At 48.5% G+C, this 25,767-nt stretch overlaps 2 protein-coding genes across 11 annotated transcripts; one reads left to right on the plus strand and one right to left on the minus strand.

The window, feature by feature from the left end:
- The first annotated feature begins 7,576 nt into the window (after nucleotides 1–7,576).
- LOC114037518 (keratinocyte differentiation factor 1-like) lies at nucleotides 7,577–23,857 on the plus strand. 10 transcript variants are annotated; one of them, XM_027854438.1, is made up of 8 exons: nucleotides 7,584–7,643; nucleotides 8,740–8,803; nucleotides 17,596–17,835; nucleotides 18,003–18,074; nucleotides 19,129–19,374; nucleotides 19,697–20,804; nucleotides 22,403–22,477; nucleotides 23,194–23,857. In XM_027854438.1, the coding sequence occupies exons 6-8, from the start codon at nucleotides 19,718–19,720 to the stop codon at nucleotides 23,274–23,276; spliced, it is 1,245 nt and encodes a 414-aa protein (XP_027710239.1). In that variant the 5' UTR covers nucleotides 7,584–7,643; nucleotides 8,740–8,803; nucleotides 17,596–17,835; nucleotides 18,003–18,074; nucleotides 19,129–19,374; nucleotides 19,697–19,717; the 3' UTR covers nucleotides 23,277–23,857. The 10 variants fall into 10 exon arrangements, with proteins under 10 accessions (XP_027710236.1, XP_027710237.1, XP_027710245.1 ...); XM_027854441.1 differs by having other exon boundaries at nucleotides 17,691–17,835; XM_027854439.1 differs by lacking the exon at nucleotides 7,584–7,643 and adding an exon at nucleotides 8,005–8,186.
- An 838-nt stretch (nucleotides 23,858–24,695) lies between these two features.
- On the minus strand, nucleotides 24,696–25,602 carry LOC114037517 (nuclear migration protein nudC-like). Its single transcript, XM_027854434.1, has 3 exons — nucleotides 25,498–25,602; nucleotides 25,281–25,399; nucleotides 24,696–24,996 (listed from the first exon to the last, which is right to left on the minus strand). Exons 1-3 carry the CDS (start codon nucleotides 25,570–25,572, stop codon nucleotides 24,945–24,947), a joined length of 246 nt encoding a protein of 81 aa, XP_027710235.1. The 5' UTR covers nucleotides 25,573–25,602; the 3' UTR covers nucleotides 24,696–24,944.
- Nucleotides 25,603–25,767: the final 165 nt, after the last annotated feature.

The following is a 25,767-nucleotide window of genomic DNA, read 5'->3' on the forward strand; positions in this document are numbered from 1 at the left end:
CATTTGTGTCATCAGAATTTTGTTTTGGGGAGCTCCTCTAACTTTGGTTTCCAAAAAAAGCTTGATGTTATCCTAGATTCTCAGATCAGTTTAAGGAATGAATGAATCAGGATCACAGCTTTAGGGCTGGTTGAGACCTTAGCTGTCATCTAGTCCAACTCCTTAGCATTTACATACAAGGAAACTGAGGCCCAGAGAGAGAACAGTTACAAGACTGCACAAGAAGCAGATCATGAGTCCTCAGATTCTGCTTCCAGAACTCTTCTCATTGGTGCACGCATGCACGTTTATATACACAGACACACAGACACACACACCTTTCTGTTACCTCTCTCCAGTTACTTTGTCACCCAAAGTCAGGGCCATCCCCAGTGCTAGACTCCCCATTCTTATGGGCTGCACTGCCACCTACTGGCCAAGAACACTGCAGCAGCCAGCCAGGAGGGAGCTGTCCCCCTCTCTGAAGCAGCAGTCTCCACCCAGCTGCTACCACCCCAAGAAGAAAACAACCCAGAAACAGTCCTAGAAGTCTTGTCAGGCCCCCATAAAGTACAGTATCCACCCCTAGATCCCTGAAATCCTAATCGGTCAAGGTTGAATCTTCAGCAATTTCCTCCTTTAGACAGGTGCTAGTGAAACTTTCTTTTTCTTTTTCTTTTTTTTTTTGGTGAGGCAATTGGGGTTAAGTGACTTGCCCAGAGTCACACAGCTAGTAAGTGTTATGTGTCTGAGGCTGGATTTGAACTCAGGTCCTCCTGCCTACAGTAGTGAAACTTTCAAATTTTACTGTCAGGAACATTGGTGTACTGAGCCCTGGGAGGGGGGAGTGAAGAGATTTTTAAATCTTAAAACACAGAATGTCAGAACTGGAAGGGGCCTTTAATTCTTTTTTTCAGATAATAAACATTTTTTTTCTCTTCTTCCTACCCACCACACAATTAAAAAAAGAAAAACAAAGCCCTCGTAACAACTTATGCATAGCCAAGATCATGTTGGCCAAATCCAAAAATGCAGGTCTCATTTTGCTTCTTGACTCATCTGTGTCTTGACCTCTTAGTCAGGAAGGAGTTAGGCATGGCTCAGCATGAGCCTCTGGATTGCATTGGTTAGAATTCTTAAGTCTCTCAAAATTGTCTTTACAATGTTGTTATTATTGTATAGATTTCCTTCCTTTTTAAAAAAAATTCTTGGTGCTATATTTCATTTTTAACTATACTTTCCTTTGACTTTCTTACTATAGATCCTGTTTCATTGCAGGTTTGAATAATGCTTGAAATGCTTGCCTTCCCCACACCAACAGCCGTTGCAATACCTTTATCATGGAAGTGTGCTCTTTAAGAGCTATGACTTTCGGGGCAGCTGGGTGGCGCAGTGGATAGAGCACCAGCCCTGAAGTCAGGAGGACCTGAGTTCAAATCCAGCCTCAGACCAAACACTTGACACTTACTAGCTGTGTGACCCCAAACAAGTTACTTAATCCCAATTGCCTAAAAAAAAGAGAGAGAGAGAGAGAGAAAGAGTTATAACTTTCACATGTTTCCTTGTAATAGTATATTGTATAAATTTTCTGATTGTGTTCAGTTCACTCTGCATCTGTTCATTCTAATCTTCCTCATCTTCTCTGAAATTATCCATTTCATTCTTTCTTATTGCACAAATATATTTAATTGCATTCATATGCCATAATTTGTTTAGCCATTCCCTAACAAACTAGCATACCCTTAGTTTCCAGGTCTTTGCCGCCACAAAAAGCAATGCTACAATTATGTTTGTACACATGGGTTCTTTTCCTCTTTCTTTGATCTCTTTGGGAGGATAGGTCTAGTAATGATATCACTAAGTCATGGGTTATGCACGGCTTAGTAACTGTTGGATATAATTCCAAATTGCTTTCCAGATGATAATAATTATTATTGTTTCTTCTTTGTACTTGAAGAGGATCAATGACATCACAATATTAAGGTCAGGATACAGTGTATTTGACTGTAGCTGATCAGACCAATATGAGCTCAGAAGGCACTGCCACCAGTCGAGTACAAATAGTATGAACATTTGGAGTGGAAATGTCTCTAGATTTACGCATCTCATGTATCCTTTGTGCTCCTGCGATTCTGCTTTGCTCATAGAACACATTCCCTTTTTTGATTCCAGCACACAATGCTGGGCAGTTCTATGCCCCAGTCTTCCATGTGTCACAATCCATTTCAAAGTACTTCAGAAAGATCTTAAGAGTGCCCTTAGGGGCAGCTAGGTGGTGCAGTGGATAGAGCACTGGCCCTGGAGTCAGGAGGACCTGCGTTCAAATCCGACCTCAGACACATAACACTCACTAGCTGTGTGACTCTGGGCAAGTCACTTAACTCCAATTGCCTCACCAAAAAAAAAAAAAAAAATTCCTGTTTCCCTGAGTTCAAATCTGGCCTCAAACACTTGACACTTACTAGCTGTGTGACTCAACTCTGATTGCCTCACCAAAAAAAACAAAAGCTTTCGCTACTTTCAACCATCATGTGAGCACCTGTCTTGTGTGATTTCTCCATAAAATAGTCTTTGAGGGCACACATACATTTGGCGTTTGAATAACGTGGCCAGACCATTGGAATTATGCACTTTGTAACAGAGCCTGAATGCTTGGCAGTTCAGCTCAAGAGAGGACCTCAATGTCCCATATCATATCTTGCCAAGTGATTTGCAGAATCTTCTTAAGACAATTCAAATGGAAGCAATTCAGTGTCTTGGCATGGTGCTGGTATACTGTCCAGGTCTTTCAGGCATACAACAATGAGGTCAGCACAACAGTTCTATAGACCTTCAGTTTGGTAGGAACGTGATACTCTTCTCTCCCACACTTTCCTTAGTAGCCTCCCAAACACACTGAGCTAGTTCTGGTAATATGTGTTTCAACCTCATCATCTCTGTGGACATCCCTGGAAGGCATATTGCTAAGGTAAGCGAACTTATCCACAGCATTCAAATTTTCTCCATTTTCTGTAAGCAATGGTTCCATGTATAGATGGTGCAGTACTGGCTGGTGGAGAACCTCTGTTTCCTTAGTGTTGGTTGTTAGGCTAAAATTAGCACAAGCAGCATGGAATTGATCCATATGCTGTTGCATCTCAGCTTCAAAGTCTGCCCTGAGTACACAATCATCTTCAAACAAAAAGTCATGCACCAATTCTCCCTTCACTTTAATCTTGGCTTGTAGCCTTTTCAAGTTGAATAGTTTACCATCAGTACAGTAGCTGACCTTGATGTTGTTTTCACCCTCGTTGAAGGCATCTGACAACATCACTAAAAACATCATGCTAAAAAGCAAGGGAACAAGGACACAGCCCTGCCTCACTCTGCTGTTGGTGACTGGGAAAGCTTGAGAGCGTCATTCTTTATACAGAATCCATATAAGCATGCCATCACAGAGCTGACATAAAATACTGATTTACTTCTCCAGGCAACCAAATTTTGCCATGATCTTCCACAAGTCCTCACAACTGACAGCATCAATAACCTTGGTCAGGTACAGACCTCTGTTCTATTCCTGGCATTTCTCCTGGAGTTGTCAGGCAGCAAACGCTGTTCCTCCCCCAATTGATAAATGGTCAGAGGATGTGAACAGGCAGTTTTCAGAGGAAGAAATTGAAGCTATCTATAGTCATGAAAAAAATGCTCTAAATCACTATTGATTAGAGAAATGCAGATCAAAACAACTCTGAGGTACCACATCACATCTATCAGATTTGCCAACATGACAAAACAGGTAAATGGTAAATGTTGGAGAAGATGTGAGAAAATTGGAACACGAATGCATTGTCCAACCCTTCTGTAGAGCATTTTGGAAGTATGCGCAAAGGGCTATAAAACTGTGACCCAGCAGTATCACTTCTAGGTCTGTATCCCAAAGAGATCATAACAAAGAGAAAAGGGCCCACATGTACCATTCTGGCCTGGTACCTTTCAGGTAGGTGATACACAGGGGTGGTCTTGTCTCTGATTTGCTTCTCAGAACTCTTCACAGACACCAAGTTCAGGCTTCCTGTGATGTTCCAGTCCTCAGTCCAGGTCCCAAGAACTTGCTTAGGTTTCCTACAACGATGGAGCAGGAGCAGCTGAGGCCATGGCACAATCAGGGGTATGACGGCTCTCTTTTGTAGCTGATGGCTTATCTTGTCCTTTAATTGATTATTAGCTTGTTAGTAATTATTAATAATATTAGTATTAATTATTATTATTCCTATTAGCTTGTCTTGTCCTTTAATTCCAAAGAGTGGCACCAAGTATCAGATCCCAGCCCCTCTGAGGAAGGAATCTTCCAAGAACATGGAGGCTGGCCTGGAGAATTTGGGGAAGATGGCTGTCATCAGAGTCAGGCCTCCAAGCTCCTTCCCACAAATGGGCATGCTTAGTTGTTAACTGTGCAGGCAGTTATGAGTCCAGTTTCAGGTGAATGTCCAAATGATCATGCTTCCCCTTGGAGGAGGTGCAATTTCCAACTCTCATAGTATAGACAGCCTCAGAACCAGGCAGAAGCAGAAGGTAAGGACCACCAAGCCCATCCCCATCTGCCACATGACTGGGGGCCAGGCTCTGTGGGTAACTGGGTAGGCACAGGGCCATTGAGCTAGGGTTTGGGTGACCCAGCCTCTGATTCCCCCATGCTGAAGAACAACCTTCCTAAAGTTTATTTTTAGAATTGTGTGTAAAATAGAAATCAATAGGTCCTGAGTGAAGATCTGGGTCTTAAACTGCTTGGCTTAGACGCTGCAGCTTCAGAGTTTTCTGTTGTTCCAGCGGAAGGCTTGGCTACAAATGGGACTTTATTGTGTGTGACTACCACTGAAATTGAGAGGGCAATGGAGGACATTTAACAGGGTTCCTGGAAGATGGGGACTTTGAAGGGGTTGGCAGCGTGGAGGAGAAGAGGGCAAAACTCTACATTCTGTTGGGGCCTAGTGATAGATAGGACACTGCAATAGAAGTCAAGAAGACCTGAGTTAAAATCCCACCTCTGACACTAACTGGGTAACCCTGGGCAAACCACTTAACTGCTATGTGCCTCAGTTTCCTCTTCTGCAAAATTAGGGAGTTGGACTTTATGAGCTCCAAGGTCTCTAGGTATATTAATAACTACAATAATAGCTAAAATGTTTTGCAAAGCACTTTACATATGATATATACATTTATACATATATATATATATATAAAAATTTTGATTGTATGGAATAGATTGTGTACCTTATTTTTATCTCCCATTTTGCAGATGAGGAAATGGAGGCTCAGAGTGATGAGGTGACCTTCCCATGATCATACAACTAGTGACATGAATAATAAGTGCTGAGCAAACTCATCATCAGGTGGGGCTGTCCCTTTGGGGAGGGGGGAATCAGACTGTAAGTCAGGACTGGGGTCATTGGGCTCCAGGTGGAGGAAGCTGATTCTTCTAAGGATCAATTCAGTGCAATTCTACAAACAAAGCAGAAAGCCCTGGTTTATACTCCTAGGGGCACAAGGATGAAAAACAGCCGTGAGGGGATTGAGTGGGACTGCCCCCATCATGAAGTCTCCTGGTGTTGGAACCAGAAGGGAACACAGCACGGCAGAGCTGGGAGGGGCCTTAGAAATTAGAATATCAGTAGTTGGGTAGCTAGCACACAGGCAGAGTAAACTAGAAGTAACAATAACAAGAGGACACAATTGACTGGCTAGGAGACAGAAAATAAATAGAGTTGATTCTAAGGCAGGAAAAGTTTTTAGAACACAGAATATTAGCACTAGAAGGGACTTTTGACAACAGAATATCAGACTTGAAAGGGGGTCCTTAGGGATCATCTAATCCGGCCCCCTAATTGTACAGCTAAGGAAACTGAGGCCCAGAAAGAGGAAGTGAATTATCCAAGGAAAGCAACACGATGTGTGAGAGCACTGAGTTTGGAGTCAGAAGGCTAGGGTTCAGATATCAATTAGATATGTGATCTTGGGTAAATCATCTCACTTCTCTGAGCCTCAGTTTCCTCCTCTGTAAAATGGGAAAGTCAAATCAGATGTCCTCTAAGTCAAGACCTCTTCCAGGGTTGGCCCTACAATCCTGACTAGATCTGTGTCTTACTTCCCACTCCAGAGCCCTTTCCACTATATCTCAGACCAGGGAAGCCAAATGAAACCACCCAAATTGATTTCTTGGATAACCTTGTTCCTCCAGCTAACCTGCAGCTCCCCTGCTAGGGCTTCTGGGGTTTCCTCACAAAGACCTTCTCTCTGGACCTCAGTTTCCTCGTTTGCAAAATACATTGGAGAAAATGACCACCCAGTTTGAGGTCCCTGAACCTGTGGTCTGAGGTCAACAAGCATCCCAGGTAGCGTGGTGAATGCCAGGGATGCATCATAGAAAGGTGAAAAATGGTCCCTACCCTGAAGGAGCCCATGGTCTAAACTAAAATGAGGAGGTTAGAATAGATAACTTTGACTTCAAATTCTGGATTTAGGATCCTCTGCCATACACAAGTCCAGGGGTGGGGAACCTGAGGCCATCTAGGTCCACATGTGGCCTCGAGGCCTCAAGCTCCCCACCCCTGCACAAATCTGACCATGTTCCTCCAACACTCAGTGGCTCCCTATTACTTCTAGAACCCTTTGTCCAGCTTTTAAAGCCTTTCATAATCTTCCTACCTTTCCAGTCTTCTTGCACCTTACTCCTGGCTGCATACTCTTTGATCCAGTGACACTGGCCTCCTGGCTGTTCCTCCAACAAGAACTTTCATCTCCTGACTCCAAGTTTTGGCTCTGGCCGTCTCCCATGCCTGAAGCTCTCTCCCTCCCTGTCTCCACCTTCTGGTTCCCCTGGCTTCTTTCAAGTCCCTGCTAATATCCTACCATCTATGAGAACCCTTTCCCGGTTCCCCTCCATATTAATGCCTTTCCTCAGTTGTTTATTTCCAATTTATCTTATCTGCATCTTGTTTTTTCACGGTTCTTTGGATACTGTCTCCCCTATTAGACTATGACTTGTTAGAGAGCAGGAACTGTCGTTTGCTTTTCTTTGAATCCCCAGAGCTCAGCACAGTGCCCGGCACATAGCAGGCGCTTAATAAATGTTCGTTGACTGTTGACTACTCCCCTCCACCATCTTTTAACTATTTTGCATGTATTTATTCATGCACATACTGTCTCCAGCGGTGGACCGTAGGTTTCTTTGGGAGCTGAGGCTGTTTTATTTTTGCCTCTGTAGAAGCTGAATAAATGCTTGTTGATTAAGTGACTGAGGCAGTCGTTTTGACCCTGGAAAATACTTGAACCCAATCCCCTCCCCCTCTCAAAGATAAACAAACCAACCAAAAAAAAAAAAAAGCCAATTCTGAGAGCCTGGGTGCCTGGAGGAATCTGGAAGCAGGTCCCTCCCCGACGCGGACTTACAGAGGTGATTAGGGGGTGCAGGTGGAGCTCGGACCCAGGGTGAAGTATGACCTGCTGGCGGGGTTGGGGATGGGGCGGGGGCGACCCAGCTCAGGTCAGGGGATGAGGCGAGGCTTCGCGAAGTTTGGAAGCATGTCCCTAGCGGCAGCCCGTACGCAGCGTCCCGCGAGACGTTTACCTGGGCCCCAGGTGAGCGCAGAAGGAGGAGCTGCGCTGAGGCTGCTCACCTGGCGGGACAGGTAAGCGGGGCGCTGGCGGGGGGGCTCTAGGGACCGGACCGGGCTGGGCTCCCTTATCTGGACCTCCCCTCACCCCGGCCCCCCCGCAGCTCCAGCCTGTGTGCCCCCCACCCTCTGCAGCTCCAGCCTGTGTGTCCCCCCTCCCCCACAGCTCCGCCTGTGTGTGCCCCACCCTCCGCAGCTCCAGCCTGTGTGTCCCCCACCCTCCGCACCTCCAGCCTGTGTCCCCCCACCCTCCGCACCTCCAGTCTGTGTGCCCCCCCTCCCCCTGCAGCTCCGGGCTGTCCTACTCCGCAGTGACAGCGTGTGTGCACCCCCCCCAGTGGCAGCGGGTGCGTCCCCCACCCAGCGACAGCCTGTGCGTTGCATCGACTGTTTGTGCGATGCCCCCCCCTCCATGCCAGCCGGCTCTCCCGCAGTCCGGCCATGTCGTGGAGGCCAAACTCTTTTTAGCACCTGGCATTTCCCGAGTGCTCCCACCTTTGGCAGCCTTGGGAGGAACAACTGTGTGTGTCTGCTGAGAGGGCTTCTGGAGAAACCCAGGTTAGAGACTGTGGGTCTGGGGGCGGGATAGGGCACTAACGGAAGAGTCTCGACCTCTGCATGCGTTCCAGACTTCGAAGACCAAGCCTATGGCCAAGGAGGTGTGAACCCAGAATCTCGTGTGGCCTGCTTCCTGTTCCTTTCTCTCTGGTCATTGTGCTTAACAGATTCCTACTCAGCATCTGTGTAGAGCCAGTTCCAGTGGCCGGGGACATAGGAAAACGAGAGCTCCCCTACCAATAGACTTCAAACTTATGAGGCTAAGGGATCCTTTTAGATCCAGCTAACCCAGAGCAGCCTCTTGATGTGTATTGGCTGAGTGAGGGCGACGGGACTTAAATGCATTTGATGGACAGTGGTGATCTTGGATGAGGGTGGAAGGAATACAGTTAATAGGAGAAAATGATGGTGGTAGGGGCAGTGAGCCCTCCTTCCTCAACCAAGGAGCTTGGAAATTTAGCAGTAACTTGCATAACATTTTAAGATTTGCAAAACTTTTTTCCTCACAACATCCCTGTGAGGTAGGAAGTTCAAATATTATTCCATTTTACAGACCAGCAAAATGAGGCTTTAAGAAGCAAATCGATTTGCCCACAATCACATAACTAGTGTTAGAGGTAGGTAACTTGCCAGATGCCGGGTTCAGCTGTAACAAATTATAATAATTGCCTTTCTCAGGAAAACATCAGGGCATAGTTGGGAAAGAGAGACACTTGCAATGAAGGAACCATGGAAATGGGATTCAGGAGACCTGGGTTCCAGCCCTGGATGTACCAGCAACCATTTGTGTGCATTCGGCCAAATCAGTTTCCATGGGGAGAATGGGAGAAATCATTTTAGTTCCTTTTTTTTTTTTTGCATTAGCTACATCTAAAAAAATGGGAACTGTTGTAGCATTTGAGATGCCCTCATGCCGATTCTGAATGGTCCCAACCTGTTTGAAAGGAACCAGAGAGGGGAGTGCTATAGGATGGTGTGGGGGGAGGGGGAGAGGCCTTCCCAGTCAATCAGCAAGTTTTATTGGGTTTCAGGGAATACAAAAGCAAAAGTAAAATAGCCCTGGAGGATTTTTTTTAAATGGGAGAGACAGTGTGTGTGTGTGGGGGGGTCTTCTATCAGTGAGGGTCAGCACCTTCTCAGCAACTTGTAGAGCTTGAAACAAGTGACTTGCCCAGTGTCCCACAGCACGTGGAACCCAAGTCTGACACTTGCTCTCTGTCTACTACACCGTGATGCCTCTGGCATCTGTAAGAGTTACTAAAAAAGGGAGGGGGGCCAAAGTCTGGCAATAAGACCCAAGATTTTCATGTAAAATTGTGGGTGTAATTCTAAGATGGGAGTGAGGGGAAGGTCAGAAAAGGCTTCGTGTTAAAGTTGGGCCGAGTCTTAAAAGACACCAAGGATTCCACGTGGCTGAGATGATGGCAACGCAAGGACCTACTCTGTTAGCAGCAGCGAGGAGGCCAGAAGAACTGGACCAGGGGAGGAGGAAGATAGACAGCAGCCACTGAAGCAGGTCCTTGGGCTCAGGCACCCCGACAAACGAGTAGCTAGCCTCATTTTACTAGGGATTTGGGGCAGGGCGGGGAAGGCCAGCTGATGAGAAAAGGAAGGCGATCTGGATCTGTCCGTCAACTGACCATTATTTGTGGAAGTTACTGGTTAGGGAGGGAAGAGGTGAGGGGATTGCCTGGAGAAATAGACCAGACCCTAGGCTTCTGGATAGGAGGAGGAAGTTGACTAAATCAGTCTGTTGATAAACAAGGTGACATCTTAGCCGAGGGTTTATCACCTGAGGAGTCTGGGGCCCCTCCCTGGAGGGGAGCATGGGGGAGAGTGTTTGCAGTCAGACCTCAGCTTTGCCCAGCCTGAGTTCTGTGTTTGGAGCCTGAACTTAGGCTTGTAGTTGATGAGAAATGGAGCAAGGAATGAAGAGAATCAGCATCGCCACAGGGGCCCCTAAATGAGGCCAGAGTTGGAGCCTTGTCTTTGGGATCTCCCTCCCAGCCCAAGGAGGAGAAGACCAGATGGTCAACAAGCACCTCTAGTGTTTAGGGGCACTCAGGTTATGGTGGGTGAATAACAATAATAATAATAATATCATTTATGTAGCTCTTCGAGGTTTGCAAAGCCTTTCATAATTATCTCATTTGATCTTAACAACCCTGAGAGATAAGTGCTACTCTTACCTCCATTTTACAGATGAGGAAACTGAGGCAGAGAGAGGTTAAGTGACTTGCAAACCGGGTCACACAGCTAGTAAGTGTCTGAGGCTGAATTTGAACTCGGGTGTTCCTGACTCCAGGTCTAACTGCAGCCACCTAGATGAGGTAGACACTGTGGGAAGACCTAGCGCATACTGAAGGAAGGGAGTTGAGATTCAGTCCCCTTTATGATTATCCCCTGGAAAGGCAGTATGGTAGCACTGGATCTAGAGTTAGGAAGGCCTGGGTTCAAATCCCGCTTTAGACATTTATCAGATAATGAACCAGTCAGCTAGGTGGCTCAGTGAACAGAATGATGGGCATGGAATCAGGAAGACCCGAGTTTAAATTTTGCCTCAAGTAGGCAAACCACTTCACCTCTGTTGGCCTCGGTTTCCTGGACTGTAAAATGGTGGGGATAAAAGCCCCTACCTCCCAGGGTTGTGAGGATCACATGAGAAAATATTTGTGAAGTGCATAGCACAGCGCCTGACACATAGTAGGTGCTTAATAAATGTTGGTTTCTTTCCTCCCTCTGCAAGTTTTTTTTTTTAAATTAGCAAAATGGGGTAGTAGTTTGTATACCTCTCTGAGAGTGTTGTAGTGAGGATTAAATAAGAGAATAAATATGGAGTGCTTTGCAAACAACCCAATCTAAAGGTCAGGTGATAACAATTGGCTCACACTGCCCTTACCTGGCTACCCAGGTGTGGTAGGAAGAATGGAGACCGTGCAGGGACCCCCCCACCCCCACCCCTGCCCTGGAGCCTGGCATGGTCAGGCTGACCTGCCCACCTCAGGCTGGAGCAACGAGCCACTACTTGGTTGACCAGTAGCTGCGAACAAAGCCCCCAGTTGTTTTGATTCAACTGAGGTTGTTGCTTCTAATTGCCTTCTGCATTCGGAATACTCTGTTCAGTCCTGGGCCAAGAGAGCTCAGAACCTGGTGGAGGCATCGGACAGATATCAGTGATGATGCTAGATGACGGGTCTCCATGAAGGAGCCGGCTAGCAAGAATGAGTTGATATTAGTTAGGGAAGGCTGCCCCAGGGGAGGCGGGTTTGATTTGGCCTTGCAAAGGCTCCGTGTCTCCCTGGGAACCAAGCACAGTGCTCTGCACCCAGACCTAGAGTCATAAAGGACTCTTAAATTACCAGCTGGTTCAAGTCCTCAGTTTTACAGAGGAGGAAACTGAGGCCCAGAGACATGTCGGGTGACTTACCTAAGGTGACGCAGGCAATAAACAGGGTGGCAGAGTCCATATCATCATTGGTTAAAGGAGCGATGAGGTTGGGCAGATACCATCCTGGTTGGGGGGAATGGAAACATGAACACAGTAGATAGATGACACGTCAGCTTGGAATCAGGAAGACCCAAGTTCAAATCCAGGCTCAGACACTAGCTGGGTGACCCTGGGCAAGTCACTTAACTTCTGTTTGCCTCTGTTTACTCATCTGTAACATGTGGAGGAGAAGAACACTAGCCTCCCTGGGTTATTGTGAGGGTCAAGTGAGATAATACTTGAGAAGCGTGTAACACAGTGCCTGGCACATGGTAAGCACTGTATAAATGTTTGCTGCTATTATCTTTATCACTGTTCTTAAGACTGAGCCCATTATGGCCATTGCCGTAAGCTGCCTAAAGGCAGGGACTTTCTCATTCCTGTCTTCGTATCTCCAGTGTTTAACACAGTACTTAGCACACTGGTGCTTAATAATAACAACAATAGCATTTATATTATCACTGGAAGGTTTGCAAAGTGTTTTACAAATATCTTATTTTTATCTTCATGGGTAGATGCTATTATTATCCCCATTTTACTGCTGAGGAAACTGAGGCAGACAGGTTAAATGACTTGCCCCGGGTCTCACAGGTATCTGCGGTGGGATTTTTGAAGTCTTTCTGACTCCAGATCCAGAACTGTATCCACTGTACCACCTGCTTTGCCTTCTAAATGCTTGTTAATTGATAAACAGAGGATGGAAAGTAGTCTGGCTGGGCTAGTGAATGGAGTTCACAGAGGGGAGTAACATGAGATCTGCTGGGAAGCCGGGTAGTACCAGATTAGGAAGGGCCTTGAATGCTAGGCTGAAGTTTTTTAATTTGCTTCAGTAGGAAGTAGAGAGCCAAGGAAAGATTCTGAGCAGAGGAGGGAACATGACGACGTGATCATCCAGATCCCTGAGCAGATGTAACTAACTCATACACACTTTAACTTAGCAAGATGCTTTTCACATCATCCTCTCATTTGGTACTTAAGACACTTCTATGAAGGCTGGGCAGATATTGTACATCTATTTATTATACATTCATTTTATAGATGAGGAAACTGAGGCCCAGAGGTGAGGTGACTTGCCCAAGGTCACACAATAAGTTTGTGACTGAGACCTTAAACTCAGCTACCTTGAATACCAAGGCTAGGCCATTTGTCCTTTCCTTTTACATTTATTTGAGTAAATGCATTCTCCATCCCTGCCCCCAAACCCCTTCCAATCATCTGCTCACCATCTCTTCCTGCAAGTAAAAAAAAATCCCAAAGGGAATTGAAGAAGGCCAGGAAACCCCACTTTGGGGAGGCTGTCTTCAAAACCAGAATCTTGGAGATCATCTGGTGTAATTTCAAGTGCCCTTTGGTCAGCTGACATCTCAGAGCTGAAAACACCCTTAAAACCTAGGCCAAGAAAGGATTTTGGAACAAGGAAGGTCAGAGCTGGGAAGGGTCCTGGCGATAATAGACAAGACACAGTGATATACAGCACTGTAAAGTTTCTCACAACAACACTGTGAACTAGAGAGTGTGAATATAATTCTAACTTTAAAATTGAGAAATGCGTTCGGTCACACAGCTTGTTTGTGACAGAGCCGGTTCTCATCGGTCTCATCACTGAGTCTAATGCTTTTCTACCACACTACGCCGCCTGGTTGGCCAGTAGTAGATAGGGTTTTCTGCCTTCCTCTGGATGACCCACCCACCCTGGCCATCCTTTCCAGCACTGACTGCCCTTCCACTTATTCCCCCCAACTCACTGGTTGAGGTGGGAGTGGGTTGGAATACTCTTTCCTCCCTATTGCCACTTCCAGGTTCTTCCCCCTGCCACCGTCACTCTGTTACTTCTCCTTTGAGCTTCACTCAAATCTGTGTCTGCCCCTCAATCAGAATTCTAGTAGCTCCCTCTTCTCCCCTTTTCCTCATCTCCTATCAGGCAGATGCCTTCTGCCACCATCTCCTCCACCACCGCAGTCCTTCATGAAGAGGTGGTCCTTATCCTTGCCAATGTTAACCATTCCACATGCACAAATGATTCCAAGTTATCCCATATTTTCCAACGAATTAACCCCCCTCTATCATCCCCACTCTCATTTATCTTCATTCTCTCCTTGTCTACTGGCTACTTCCCTATAAACATGCCCATGTCTCCCCTATCCTGAAAAAACCCTCACTAGATCCTTCATCCCCACTAGCCATCATCCCTCTCCCTTTATAGCTCAGCTCCTTGAGAAAGCCGCCTGCAATTAGCGGCCCCTTTCCTTTCCTCTTGTTTCCTTGGTTCTCTGCAGTCTGGCTTCCAGCCTCATCATTCCACTGAAATGATTGTCTCCAAAGTTACCAGTGATCTCTTAATGGCCAAATTAGAGGCCTTTTCTCAAACCTTTCTCCTTGACCTCTCTGCACTCTATTGACCACCTGCTTCTCCTGGATACTCTTTAGGTTTTCAGGACACGACTGTCTCCTGCTTCTCCTCCTACCTATCTGACAATTCCTTCCCAGTATCCTTGCTGGATCTTCATATAGGTCATACCAGTTAACTGTTGGTGTTCCATGGGGCTCTGCCATAGGCCCTTTCTTCTTACCTTTCTATACTGTGTCACCTGGGATGCCATGGATTCAGTTATCATCTCCATGCTAATGATTCTCAAATCTACTCATGCGGTTTTGATCTTTCTCCTCTGATAGCAAATCTCCAGCTGCTGGGAGGTCTTCTAGGTATCTGAAACCCAACATGTCCAAAAAAGAATTCATCTTTCCCCTCCCCTTCTTTCTAATTTCCCTATTATTACTTTTTTTTTCTTTTTCTTTTTTTTTTTTGCTAGGCAATGGGGTTAAGTGACTTGCCCAGGGTCACACAGCTAGTTAAGTATCAAGTATCTGAGGCTAGATTTGAACTCAGGTCCTCCTGACTCCAGGGCCAGTGCTCTATCCACTGTGCCACCTAGCTTCCCCATTTTCCCTATTACTCATGAAGGTGTCACCAACCAGGCTTGCAACATAGACGTCATCCTCAACTCTTTACCCGCCCCCCCCCCCGTCTCTATCCCTCTCTCTTTCTGTCTCCTGCCCACAGTAAACTCTAGTGTCTCCCTAGCACCTGACAATCTTCTGCCTTTTAAAATTTTAACTCCCCCTCCCCTGCTTTTTCTTTCTTCCACTCCCCATACTCTTAGATCCAGTGGCACTGGCCTCTTTGCTGTTCCTCAAACAAGACAGTCCATCTCCCAGTTCTGGGCATTTTCACTGTCTATCTCCCATGCCTGGAATACTCTTCACCTCTTCCTCCTGGCTTCCCTGGCTTCACTTCAAGCCCCAGCTAAAATTTCACCTTCTACAAGAGGCCTTTCCTGATCCCTCCTAATTCTAATGCCTTCCCTCTGTTGGTTATTTTCAATTTGTCTGGTCCATAGTTTATTTGTACGTAGATGTCTACATGGTATCTCCCTCATTAAACTGTGAACTCCTTGAGGGCAGCTCCTTTTTTTTTTTTTGGCCTGTTTTTTGTATCCCCAGCTTAGCACAGTAGACACTGCACACAGACACTTAATGGCCGATAAACTATCAATTAGAGTTATACAAGGGACTGTTATATCAGTGGGTGATCTGGACATGCAGTTAATAAGACCTGTGTTTCAGTCCTGACTCTGACATTTATTAGCTGTTTTACGATGACAAATCACTTCACCGTTCTCTGCCTTAGCTTCCCCATTTGTAAAATGGGGATAATGATACCTATAGTATCTAACTCAGTCAACAGGTATTTATTAAATATGTACTGTGGGCCAGGAAATAAGGATAAAAACTTAGCACAGTGCCTCGCACATAATAGGCCTTGATAAATGCTTGTCGATTGACTGACTGAAATACAGCAAATAAAACAATTTCCACAAGAGGCTTACAAGGATTTATATGTAAATTTTATATTTATGCTATGTATACACACATACATCACACACACACACGACAAATATAAAGAAAATAAAGAGAAGTACAAGGTGCTTGGGGAGAGCACTAGCAGTTGGTAGGATCAGGAAAGGCTGCAGGTACCTTAGAATTACATTGTGAGGCTCAAATGGGATAGTTCTCGTAAACTGTTTTGCAAGCTTTCAGGCCCTGTAGAAATGTCTGCATACTTGTTGTTAAGTCAGCAAATGTCGATTCAACACTGATTCCTTGCTAGGCCCTGTAAGTCCTGCTTCAGGTGGGAAGAATTTATGGCACTGTCTCCCCACCCCAACCCCCCCATAGAGGTGTCAAACATGCTGGCCAAAGGAGGTATATGACCTTGAGTGCTATGGGGACTAGGTTAAAATGTAATTAGGAAATATTTACCGAGATAAAAAATAGAGTAGAACCTAGATAATGTGAATATGTGGTTTTCTAAGTCAATATGAAGCCTGTAGGGATCCTTAGGTATGGGTTAGTGGCAACAATTTCTCTTTTGATACCGCCATTCTGGAAGACCCCTGTCCCACAGTGGGATAGAGGAAGTTGGGGGTATTGCTTCTCTTCCAGCCAGGGTGTCCTACCTGGAACAGGGAGGATGAAAGATGGGATAAAGACTCAAGGGCTAATAACCTCTACAGGGCATGTGTCCATGTCTCAAGTGCACAAAATGTATGGGGGGAGCTAGGGCTACTTCCCCTTCTGTAAATCAAAGGCATAGCAGTGGGATGGGGTCAGGTGAGAACACACAAATCACAGGGTTGATTCTCACCCACCTTGAGCTACCTTTGACCTTAGAACCAAGGAAAGGGTGAGACATCCCACCCCCCAGGATGAGTCGGGCTGCTAACCCAAGAGGGTGGAGAGTGGCCTCATCAATGAGGATAGATTAAGGCAGGATTGGTAAACCAAAGATTAGGCTTTAGTTGCCTTTGTAGGATGTACAAGAAGTGACAGTGGGGTTAAGGGGGAATAGAGGCAAAAACCCCAAACCCCTCTGCCTTGGGGACCTGGGTCCTGGCTCCAGCTCAAACATTTAGAACTCTTTATTTGAGTTGAATATTCACATGTGTTGAAGAAACAAGCTTTTATCAGTCTTGAATATCTTCTTTACAGCTTCAAAACTTGCATCATCCATTGGTGGCTAACTCTTCCTCTCTAGGCCTCCGTTTCCTCCTCAGTAAAAGGAAGGCTGGACTAGGGAAGCACTAGAATTCATTCAACCTCTGACACAGTGTTCTCATATTCTGGATTCTATTCCCAAACATTCATTAGGGACCTATTATATGAAGATCAGGCATTAAAAGAAATAGAAAATTGATTTTTTAAATTAATTTTTAGTTCTCAACAATCACTTCCATAAACTTTTGAGTTTTAAAGAGATCATACAAATGGGGAAAGGACCCACATGTACAAAAATATTTATAGCAGCTCTTTTTGTGCTGTCAAAGAATTGGAAATTGAGGGGATGCCCATCAATTGCGGAATGGCTGAACAAGTTGTGCTTTAATAGGAATGTATATGTATAGCCTATGTCAGATTGTGTGCCATCTTGGGGAGGGAGGGGGAGAAAAATTTAAAACTCGAAAGCTTACGGAAGCGATTGCTGATAAGTCAAAATAAATTAATTTTAAAAAGTAAAAAAAAAAAAACCTTTTGTTTTTATTAGTCATGTTGTAAAGAAGAATTAGAACCAATAGGAGGAACCACAAGAAAGAAGAAACAAAACAAAACAGAAGGGAAAAATAGCAAATGGTATGCTTCAATCTGCATTCCAACTCCATAGTTCTGAGGCAGCTAAGTGGCAGAGTGGATAGAGCATTGGCCCTGGATTCAGGATGACCTGAGTTCAAATCTTGCCTCAGACACATAATACTTCCTAGCTGTGTGACTCTGGGCAAATCACTTAACCCCAATTGCCTCACTAAAAAAAAAATATTCATTAGTCCAGGTTGATAATGACAGCTATGTTTGTACTTTTTTCTATAGCACTGTGATAGGTCCATTTGGTCTAATAGACCAGTCTGCTTACATATTCTGCTGATGACCAGCTCATCTGACCCTTTCACCTCCCTCCAACTCAGGGTGCTGAGGGGGAACCCAAGGAAGCCAAAGTCCTGGTCCTCATCCAAGACTGTGATCGGAAAAACAGACAACCAAGAAACTGGGAGCAAAGCCAAGAAGATGTAGGTCACACAGCAGTGTGACTCTAAGGAACAGGGCTTTGAGGTCAGTCTAGGAAGGGTTCTTGAAGGGGGTGCGTCTTGGACAAGACAATGCTCGTGGATTGGTGGAAAGGAGAGAGAAGGGCATTCTAGGTAAGGGTAGTGGTCTGAGCAAGGCACAGGGTTGGGAACATAAGCATCTGTTTTATTGTCATTTGTATGGATATGCAGGAGACGGCAAGGTACCCAGCCTGGCCAGTGTGGAGAACATAAAAGAAAGCAGAGAAAGATCAGACCAAAAAGGTAGGTTGGGTCCAGATCATGGAAAGCCTTGGAGGCCAAGCTGTGGAGTGAGGGGCTTCATGCTAAAGTCAGAGGTGGGTGACTGGAGGGTCATGAGTAACAAGACAGTGATATTTAATGAAAATTTGTTTTCAGACACTTAATCAGCTATGTGACCCTGGGCAAGTTGTTTAACCCCGATTGCCTTAAAAAAAGAAAAATTGCCCTGGCTCTGAACAGACTGACCCTGGGTGGATGAAGAAGGTCAAGGAAACAGTTAGGAGGTTCTCTGAGATAGTTCAGGAAAGAGAAAAGAGGGCCTGGGCACTGGAGGAGAGGACAGGTACCATAGAAAGAGAGGACCAGAAAGATTTGGCAATGATCTGGTTGTGGGAGGGCAGAGGAGAGCAAAGAGCCAACGTTGGTTCTGAAGTATCCAACCCTGGGACGATGTTCAGAGCCAGTGGCAAAGACAGGGAAGTTGGGAAGAGCCAGTTTTGGGGAAAAGCAAATGAGCTAAGTTTGAGGTGCTGGTAGGAGCCCTTTCCCAACGGGAAGGGAATGGGCATTTACGTAGCATCTACTATGTGCCAGGCACTGTGCTAAGTGCTTTTCACCACTGCTATCTTACTTGAAATAGAATATTCTAAAGCCATTGGAGATCTCATTTGGGGAAAGCCTGGGCTACATAGCTGAAGCCATAGGCATGGGTGAGGGAAGCCTTGGGGAATGGCCATTGAGAGGCAGGAGGCATGTAGAGAGAAGCCCATGAAGGAGTTTGCCTTGGATGGGCAGAGTGCCCAAGCTACTCTCCCTCCTCCAAACACTGAGCCTGTCGGGCGGCAGGGGCTGGGTTCCTGACACCTCAGAAGGGAGTCAGAGGAGAGAGGTGGGAGGGGCAGGCCCTACCTAGCTTCAGTGACTAGTGAATGTCTCATCCCCTTGGGCCTGAGCCCCGATTGAGCTTGGCCTAGGAGCTCCCTGGGGGAGTGGGTAGGATGAGGAAGAGGGGGTGGGGAGAGGGTAGGGGACAAGGCTCTCTGGGCTGCTTTGAAAATGAGGAATTTGTTGTCAGCTCCTGGGCAGGGTGTGTGTGAGAGAGAGAGAGAGAGAGAGAGGCTGCCATGGGCAGGCCCCAGGCTGGGCCGACTTACCAGCCGACCTTTTGGAGCTCCAGAGGAGGAGGAGACTGGGAGGGGAGAGAGTGTGGAAGAAGCTCAACCTCACTTTCCAGGTGACCGCGGGCAGGGTGGTGTGCCTTCTCCTGCCCAGGTCCATTTCTGCTACCACCATTGGTGGCCACAGAAGGAACTGGACAGAGGTAATAGCTCCCAAAGGTCACTCCAACCCTGGTTTTTTGGCCTGATTTGGGGGAGAGGACTTGGGAATAAAGACTCATGAGTTGTTTTCCTGGGCCTCTAGCATTCTCATGACCTTGTAGGCCTCGGGGAAGAAGTAAGCTGGCTGGGCATATGCTCAGGGCAACTAGTCCAGGTTACCCTTCTCGCCTGTGTCCTCCTCACCTCCCAATACAAGGCCCATTGTTTTCCCTAGCAGGGAAGGGAGGGGAAAAGGGTATGAGTTGGGGGAGGTTGGGGTCATACAGCCTTCCTCTCACTGTCCCCTTGCCCCCTTCCCCTCAGGCACCTGTAATGTGGTGAGCCATGCCTGGCCGGCGTTCCGGACATCCTCGCCCGCCATCCTGCCCTGCTCGGCCAGGCCAGGCCTCCCCATGGGAGCGGCCAGCAGGTATCTCTCCCCGAGAGGTCTGTCTTGAGGTGTACGGTGCAGCTACACCCCAAGTCAAGCCAAGCCGCCGGCCGGCCCAGCCAGCCACACCCCGACGGGTCCGCCGGCCCGGCCCCAAAGACCCCGGCGCTCGAGAGTCGGAGAGCGTCACCTTCATCTCTGGCTCAGCCGAGGCCCCCCTGGACACCACGACCTGCTGCCTCCCCCGACCGTGGGTGTGGAACTTATGCAAGGCTGTATTCTGTTTCCGCCGCTGTCGGGCCTGCTATCAGCGCTGCGGGGGTTGTATGCGCAGCTGTGAGGCCTGCCTGCCCTCCCTGGGCCCTCCAGAGAGCTTTCCTGATGAGGGCTGGGGTAAGGAACACAACGGCGGCCCGCCCCCCAACAGCCCGGCCATTGCCCCTCCCAGCCGGCGAGACAGAGAGAGGTCCAAGTCGCCCATTGGCAGCAGCTTCAGCTACCCCGACGTCAAGCTGAAGGGCATCCCCGTGTACCCGTATCGGGGTGCGCCAGCCTCCCCCCCAGACGCTGACTCTTGTTACAAGGAGCCGCTGACCGAGCAGCCGCCCCGAGACAGCCTGCCTGGGACCTTAGGCGGGAGCCTGCGGAGCTCAGAGGAGTATTACTCCTTCCACGAGTCAGACCTCGACCTCCCCGAGCTGAGCGGCGGCTCCATGAGCAGCCGGGAGATTGACGTGCTCATCTTTAAGAAGCTGACGGAGCTGTTCAGCATGCACCAGATCGACGAGCTGGCCAAGTGCACCTCGGACACAGTGTTCCTGGAGAAGACCAATAAGATCTCCGACCTCATCAGCAGCATCACGCAGGACTACCACCTGGACGAGCAGGACGCCGAGTGCCGCCTGGTCCGTGGCATCATCCGCATCAGCACCCGCAAGAGCCGCAGCCGCCCGACCACCGCCTCGGAGAGCCGCCTGAGCCGGGGCCCCGCCCCTGACAGCGGCACCGACACCATGGTGGCCTCAGTGCTCAGCCAGGACGGTATGTCCTTCCCGTCCCCGCCAGCTCCACCAGCCATCCCAGGCTCTCTGGCCGTGTCATTGTCCTTCCCAAGCCTGCTTCCTCCTTGGTAAGATGAGGCTGGACTAGCGGTCTCTGCTGACCCTTCCAGCCCTCCATCCTGCAGTTCTTCAGTGTTCAGAGCAATGTACTAGGTCCTGGAGGGGATAAAGAAATGATCTGAGATGCCGATCTTGCCCTCCTAAAACTCAGTCTAGGAGGGGGAATGATCAGACGCAGATATACCCTGGACAAAATGTCGTATCTTTAGTACATCAGGGAGATAGGGAGTGCTGGGAGATGAGGAAAGGGTTTCTACCAAAATCCAGGCATTGGAAAAGGCTTCCTGAAGGTATGGGTATTTGGGGTATCTGTGTATAATGAGCCTATCTCCATCAAAGGAAGAGAGGAAGGGGAAGAATCCACACAGCAGTGTGAGCAGGCAGGCAGGGAGGTGAGGACCCGGGGCCAGTTACTAACCCACGCTCTTGGTCGGCAGCAAATACGAGACGGTCTGAGTGGGTGGTACCAGACTTTGGGCAAGACGGGGGATTTGTAGAAGAGGCAAAAGAATTTCAACTTAGGTGGTAGGAAGGCACGGAAAATCGGGAGAGTAATAGGATTTGATCTGTGCATAAGGGCATGGATTGAGAAAGGGAACAGTGAAGGCAGAAATGAGCTGGATTTATATACACATAGACAAGTACGGCAGCCAGAATAGTGTGCATTTCTGTAGTCCCTCTGCCCCGTTCCACCTCCAGCCAGGATGGGCCTGTACTCTCACTAGGAATAGCTCCTAGGCATGTCTGTGTTTAGGGTTCATTCCCAAAGCCCTAATGTTAGGCTGTCATAACAGCCCTGTGAAGGAAGGATGTAAGGGCAGGTATTCTCCCCATTTGACAGATTAAAGCCCAGAGGGGTTATCTGACTTGACCAAGGTGATGAAGCTAACAAATGGCAGAACCAGGTCTAGAAGGAGGGCTCCCCACTCCGAACCCTAAGCTCTTTTTCTAGGATATTGTTCTGTGCCTCCACTCATCCCTGGCCTCTGCCTTCATCAGCTCAGTCTAGATCTGGTGGAATTGGCCCAGGTTCCTGAGTGGCCCAAATGGCTGGGAAGCCGGAGGCCCAGAATGGGAGGGAGCTCAGAGGTCAGAGTCCAGCCTGTAGCTGCATGAGAACGTCCTTAGCAAGGAGTCATCACTTCTAGTGATGGGGCACGCCTCTGTACCCCACCCCTCACGTGCCCTTTCGCTTTGGGAGAGTCCTGATAATTGGATGGGTCCCCGACATGAAGCCTAACATCACCGTCACTGTCTCTGCAACTCCCACCCATTTTTCCTGGTTCTGCTCCTGACAGTTCCAATGCCTCATCCCTAGCAGAGATGTTCTAATATGGGGACGGTTGTCCTCTTTTGTCCTCCTTCCCCTCCGTTGTATTCTCCAGGATAAACATGGCCTGGGGCTTTCCCTGTCTGCCTTTAAGGATAGAAGGGGAGCTGAGGGAAGACTGGTTAGGCCATAACCACGCCTCACGGGGGGCTTTGGAGACTGAGACACCCTATCATTCCTTTTCTCAGAGCTGACTGTGCAGATCTCCCAGGAAACGACGTCAGATGCCATCGCCCGGAAACTGAGGCCCTACGGAGCTCCAGGTCTGGATCCCCAACATGGGCTTAGTGGGGAGGGAAGAGAGCCGTGCAGAGATCAGTCCCTTCAGGCTGGGGCCTGGCAGACAGCCACGGAGGCTTGGGAGTCCAAAGACCAGGGTTTTAATGCCAGCTCTGCCCCCTACTCCCCATGTAGCTTTGTCCAAGCCACAGCCTATTTCTGGGCCTATTTCCTCATCTATAAAATGAGGGGGTTGAACCACATGACCCCTGAGGGCCTATCCAGCTCTCAGTCTATGATGTTGTAGTTTCAGTTTCTTTTCCACAGCCAGGGGCTTAGAATGAGTGACCTTTTAACATCCTTCCTATCTGATGAATAAGACCTTGGGAGGGAGAGGCAGGGGAGGAAACACATCCAGCTAGCAGCAGCAGGCCTGTCTGTAGGCCAGTGAGAAAATGATTTGAAGAGATGGGGCTTCCAGAGGATAGGCTGAGCCCTGCCTGCATTCATTCATCTTTTGAGAGAAGAGACAGGATTATCGGCTGTGACCCCCTGAAGGAAGAAGATGGGCATTATTCCCATTTTGCAGATTGGGAAATTGAAGCCCAGAGGAGAAGCAAGTCAATGAATGAGATCCCAGAGCTTCTGATTGATTTGTCAGCTTGTATTCTGTGGCTCTCTAGGGGTAAATGGGGAGAAAGCCCCCCTCCCCAGCTCTGCTGCCTGAATCTCACCTTCCCTCCTTGTCTTTTCTCCTTAGGTTATCTGCCAAGCCACGACTCCTCCTTCCAGGGAACTGAGACAGACTCCTCAGGGGCACCCCTGCTCCAAGTGTACTGCTAGCCCCTACCCCAGCCCTCGGGGGCCTCCTGGGACTGCAGGCAGGACAGATGGGCCCCCACGAACAATTCTTCTTCCCCCTTCCAGTGGGTCACCTTCTAAGCAGGTCTGGGGATGGACTCACACCCTAAAACCAGGCTGCAGGCTCTGGACGGTAATGCCTTTGGAGGTGTGACCACCCTCACCACCCTTCCAGCGGCGCACCCACTGTTTACCCCCTTCCCCACACCTCACATTAATTTCCTGATTCCATGAAGTACTAGGTTTCAGAGCCTTTCCCCTAATCCCCAAGGGCTTTTCTCTCCAGCTCTTCAGGGGAGGGATTTCCAGGGCCCTGCAGGCTCCAAGGGCTTTCTGCTTTCCTAGTGAATGGGTGGGTTTCGTGCTTTCCTTTTCGTCTCTCCTTCAACTAGGAAGCCCTCCCCAGCCTTTCTGGGTGACAGGTTCATTTGGGATTATGTGACTATGGCTACAGATCCGTATTACTGGTTACACTTCAACTGGTTGCTCTTAACTCATGAAAGCCTGCGTCTTCTGTGATCAAGAAGCTTGTATGATATTAATAAAGCTGTTGAGACAATTCAGGTTCACACACTTGCTCGAGGTCACACAGCTGGTGGGCCTGGAGCAGGAATCCCGCTTAGCCGCCTCTTTCTTTACCCTAGAGTCCTTTGGCTTGGGGGGAACACGAAGGAGGGGCTGAAAGACCACCGTGCAGCACTCAAGCCTTGGACCCTGTGCCCAGGGTGGGAGAAAGCTCTCCTGGGAGCCGAGGGTTAGTTTTTTCAGACCAACGTTTCCTGTCTGGGCAGAGTGAGGTCACCTGAAGGAAACACCTGTTCCAATGGCCTTGGGGAGGTCTGGCCAGCACTGCCAAGGTCTGAGATGAGGGACCTGACCCACATTCCCATTCAGGGCAGCAAGTTCTTGGTATGAAGTATCAGTCAGGAAGTGAACCTCTGCCCAACAACAGACAAGTAGTGGGCTCGTGGCCCCCAGAGACAGCTCTGAAAAATAGTCCTGGCTCTTGAAAACGGGCAAGTCTGTAATGGAAGGTCTCTAGAGCTGACATTTCTAGTCCCTTTCAGGTGCCCTGCTGAAGCATCCCGGGGCCCCACAGCCCAGAAGTGCTCCTGACAAACCAATCTAGCCAGGCGGCTGTGGCCTTCCCTCCAGCTGCCAGGGCATTGGCCCCAGATACCTCGGGCACAGCAAAAGACCTTGGCTCCCTGTAGAGGAACAAACAAGGGGCCTCAGAGCTGGACTTTACCCAGGGGGCAGGAGCCTAGCTCAGGCCAGAGAAGCCTGGGCCAATGCCATTCAGAGTGCTTACCCTCTCCACGCAGCAGGGGCCAAAGAGGGGGTAGGGGGTCCCACCTGTCAGTGGGCACCGTGGGAGGTGTTAATGAAAAGACAACAGGCCAGGGTCAAACGTTCCTTTACTTCTGTAACAGGCAGAGGGGAGTACAAGCTGCTTTCTCCTCCCACCCTGGAGGCTCCAGGAACAGTCCTGGGAGTTGCCTTTGGGGCTGAAGGCCCACCCAGGGCCAGGGATCCTGTGCCTGGCCCTGCATTACAATCCTTCCTCTAGGGTAGAAGGTGTCCAAAGAGGTCAGGCAAGGGGGAGGAGGAGCATAGGATCCCAAGGGAAAGGTTGGGGGTATGAAGATGCTAGTTGAATTTGGCTTTGGAAAAGTCCATTTCTGGATGCTGCTCCATAAACCTAGGGAAGAGAGCGAGAGAGAGTGAGCCAGAAACAGGCCAGAGCTAGGAGATGAGGGTGAAGGACAGGGCTTCCCTGCCTCATGACCTAGGAACAGCCCCAAGAGGTTGGAAACCGAGGTGCCAACACCAGCATCCGTCCCCAGGCTGGGGCGATGACTACTGGTTAGGCCAGGATTGGCCTTGCCCTGGAGATGGCCCTATGGGTGTGGGGGTGCTATAAAAGCATAAAGATGGCCAGCACAGTTCTCCTCAGGGGCCCGCTAGGGCCCCAATGACACTCACTTTTTCAGAATCTCCTGCTTCTTTTGTTCCTCCGAGGTTGGCAGGCCCATGGATTTCTGCCGCTGGTCATACATCATCTTCTCCACCATACTTCGGGTCTCACTATCGAGGTCAGACAGCTGGCACGGGAGGCAGGCAAGGAGGAGGATAAGCGCCCCCACTGTGAGCTACCCCGGGCTCAATGCCAGCCCTGCCCAGATGCCCGCTGCTGGCTCACCTTAGAGTTCTCTGGGTTAATCTTCTTGGTGTTGATCTCAGGGTCAGTGGAGACCACGCGGCTCCACCACTCCATCTTGTTGATCTGGGGGAGCAGGGGGAGAGATGGGTTTATACACAGGAAGCAACTCGTGGAGTTCACACTGGAATCTCCCAAGGGACAGCAAGCCTAGCCCTGAAGGGTTGGAGATTCCTCTCCAATCCTTACCCTCCTCACCCTCTGATCCCCCCAAACCTCTCCCTGCCTCCTCAGCTTCCCTAGGGCACCCCC

Source organism: Vombatus ursinus, unplaced genomic scaffold, assembly GCF_900497805.2.
Source record: "Vombatus ursinus unplaced genomic scaffold, bare-nosed wombat genome assembly UNPS02010434.1, whole genome shotgun sequence".
In the NCBI taxonomy this organism is placed as follows: Eukaryota; Metazoa; Chordata; class Mammalia; order Diprotodontia; family Vombatidae; genus Vombatus; species Vombatus ursinus.

Bases quoted from the DNA above. Each gene is read 5' to 3' on its own strand.
- LOC114037518 (XM_027854435.1), top strand. From the start codon at position 19,718: ATGCCTGGCCGGCGTTCCGGACATCCTCGCCCGCCATCCTGCCCTGCT. The intron at 20,805-22,402 runs GTATGTCCTTCC...TCCTTTTCTCAG, and splicing joins CTCAGTGCTCAGCCAGGACG to AGCTGACTGTGCAGATCTCC. The intron at 22,478-23,193 runs GTCTGGATCCCC...TTTTCTCCTTAG, and splicing joins GAGGCCCTACGGAGCTCCAG to GTTATCTGCCAAGCCACGAC.
- LOC114037517 (XM_027854434.1), bottom strand. From the start codon at position 25,572: ATGGAGTGGTGGAGCCGCGTGGTCTCCACTGACCCTGAGATCAACACC. The intron at 25,400-25,497 runs GTGAGCCAGCAG...CTCCCGTGCCAG, and splicing joins TTAACCCAGAGAACTCTAAG to CTGTCTGACCTCGATAGTGA. The intron at 24,997-25,280 runs GTGAGTGTCATT...TCTCTTCCCTAG, and splicing joins AAGCAGGAGATTCTGAAAAA to GTTTATGGAGCAGCATCCAG.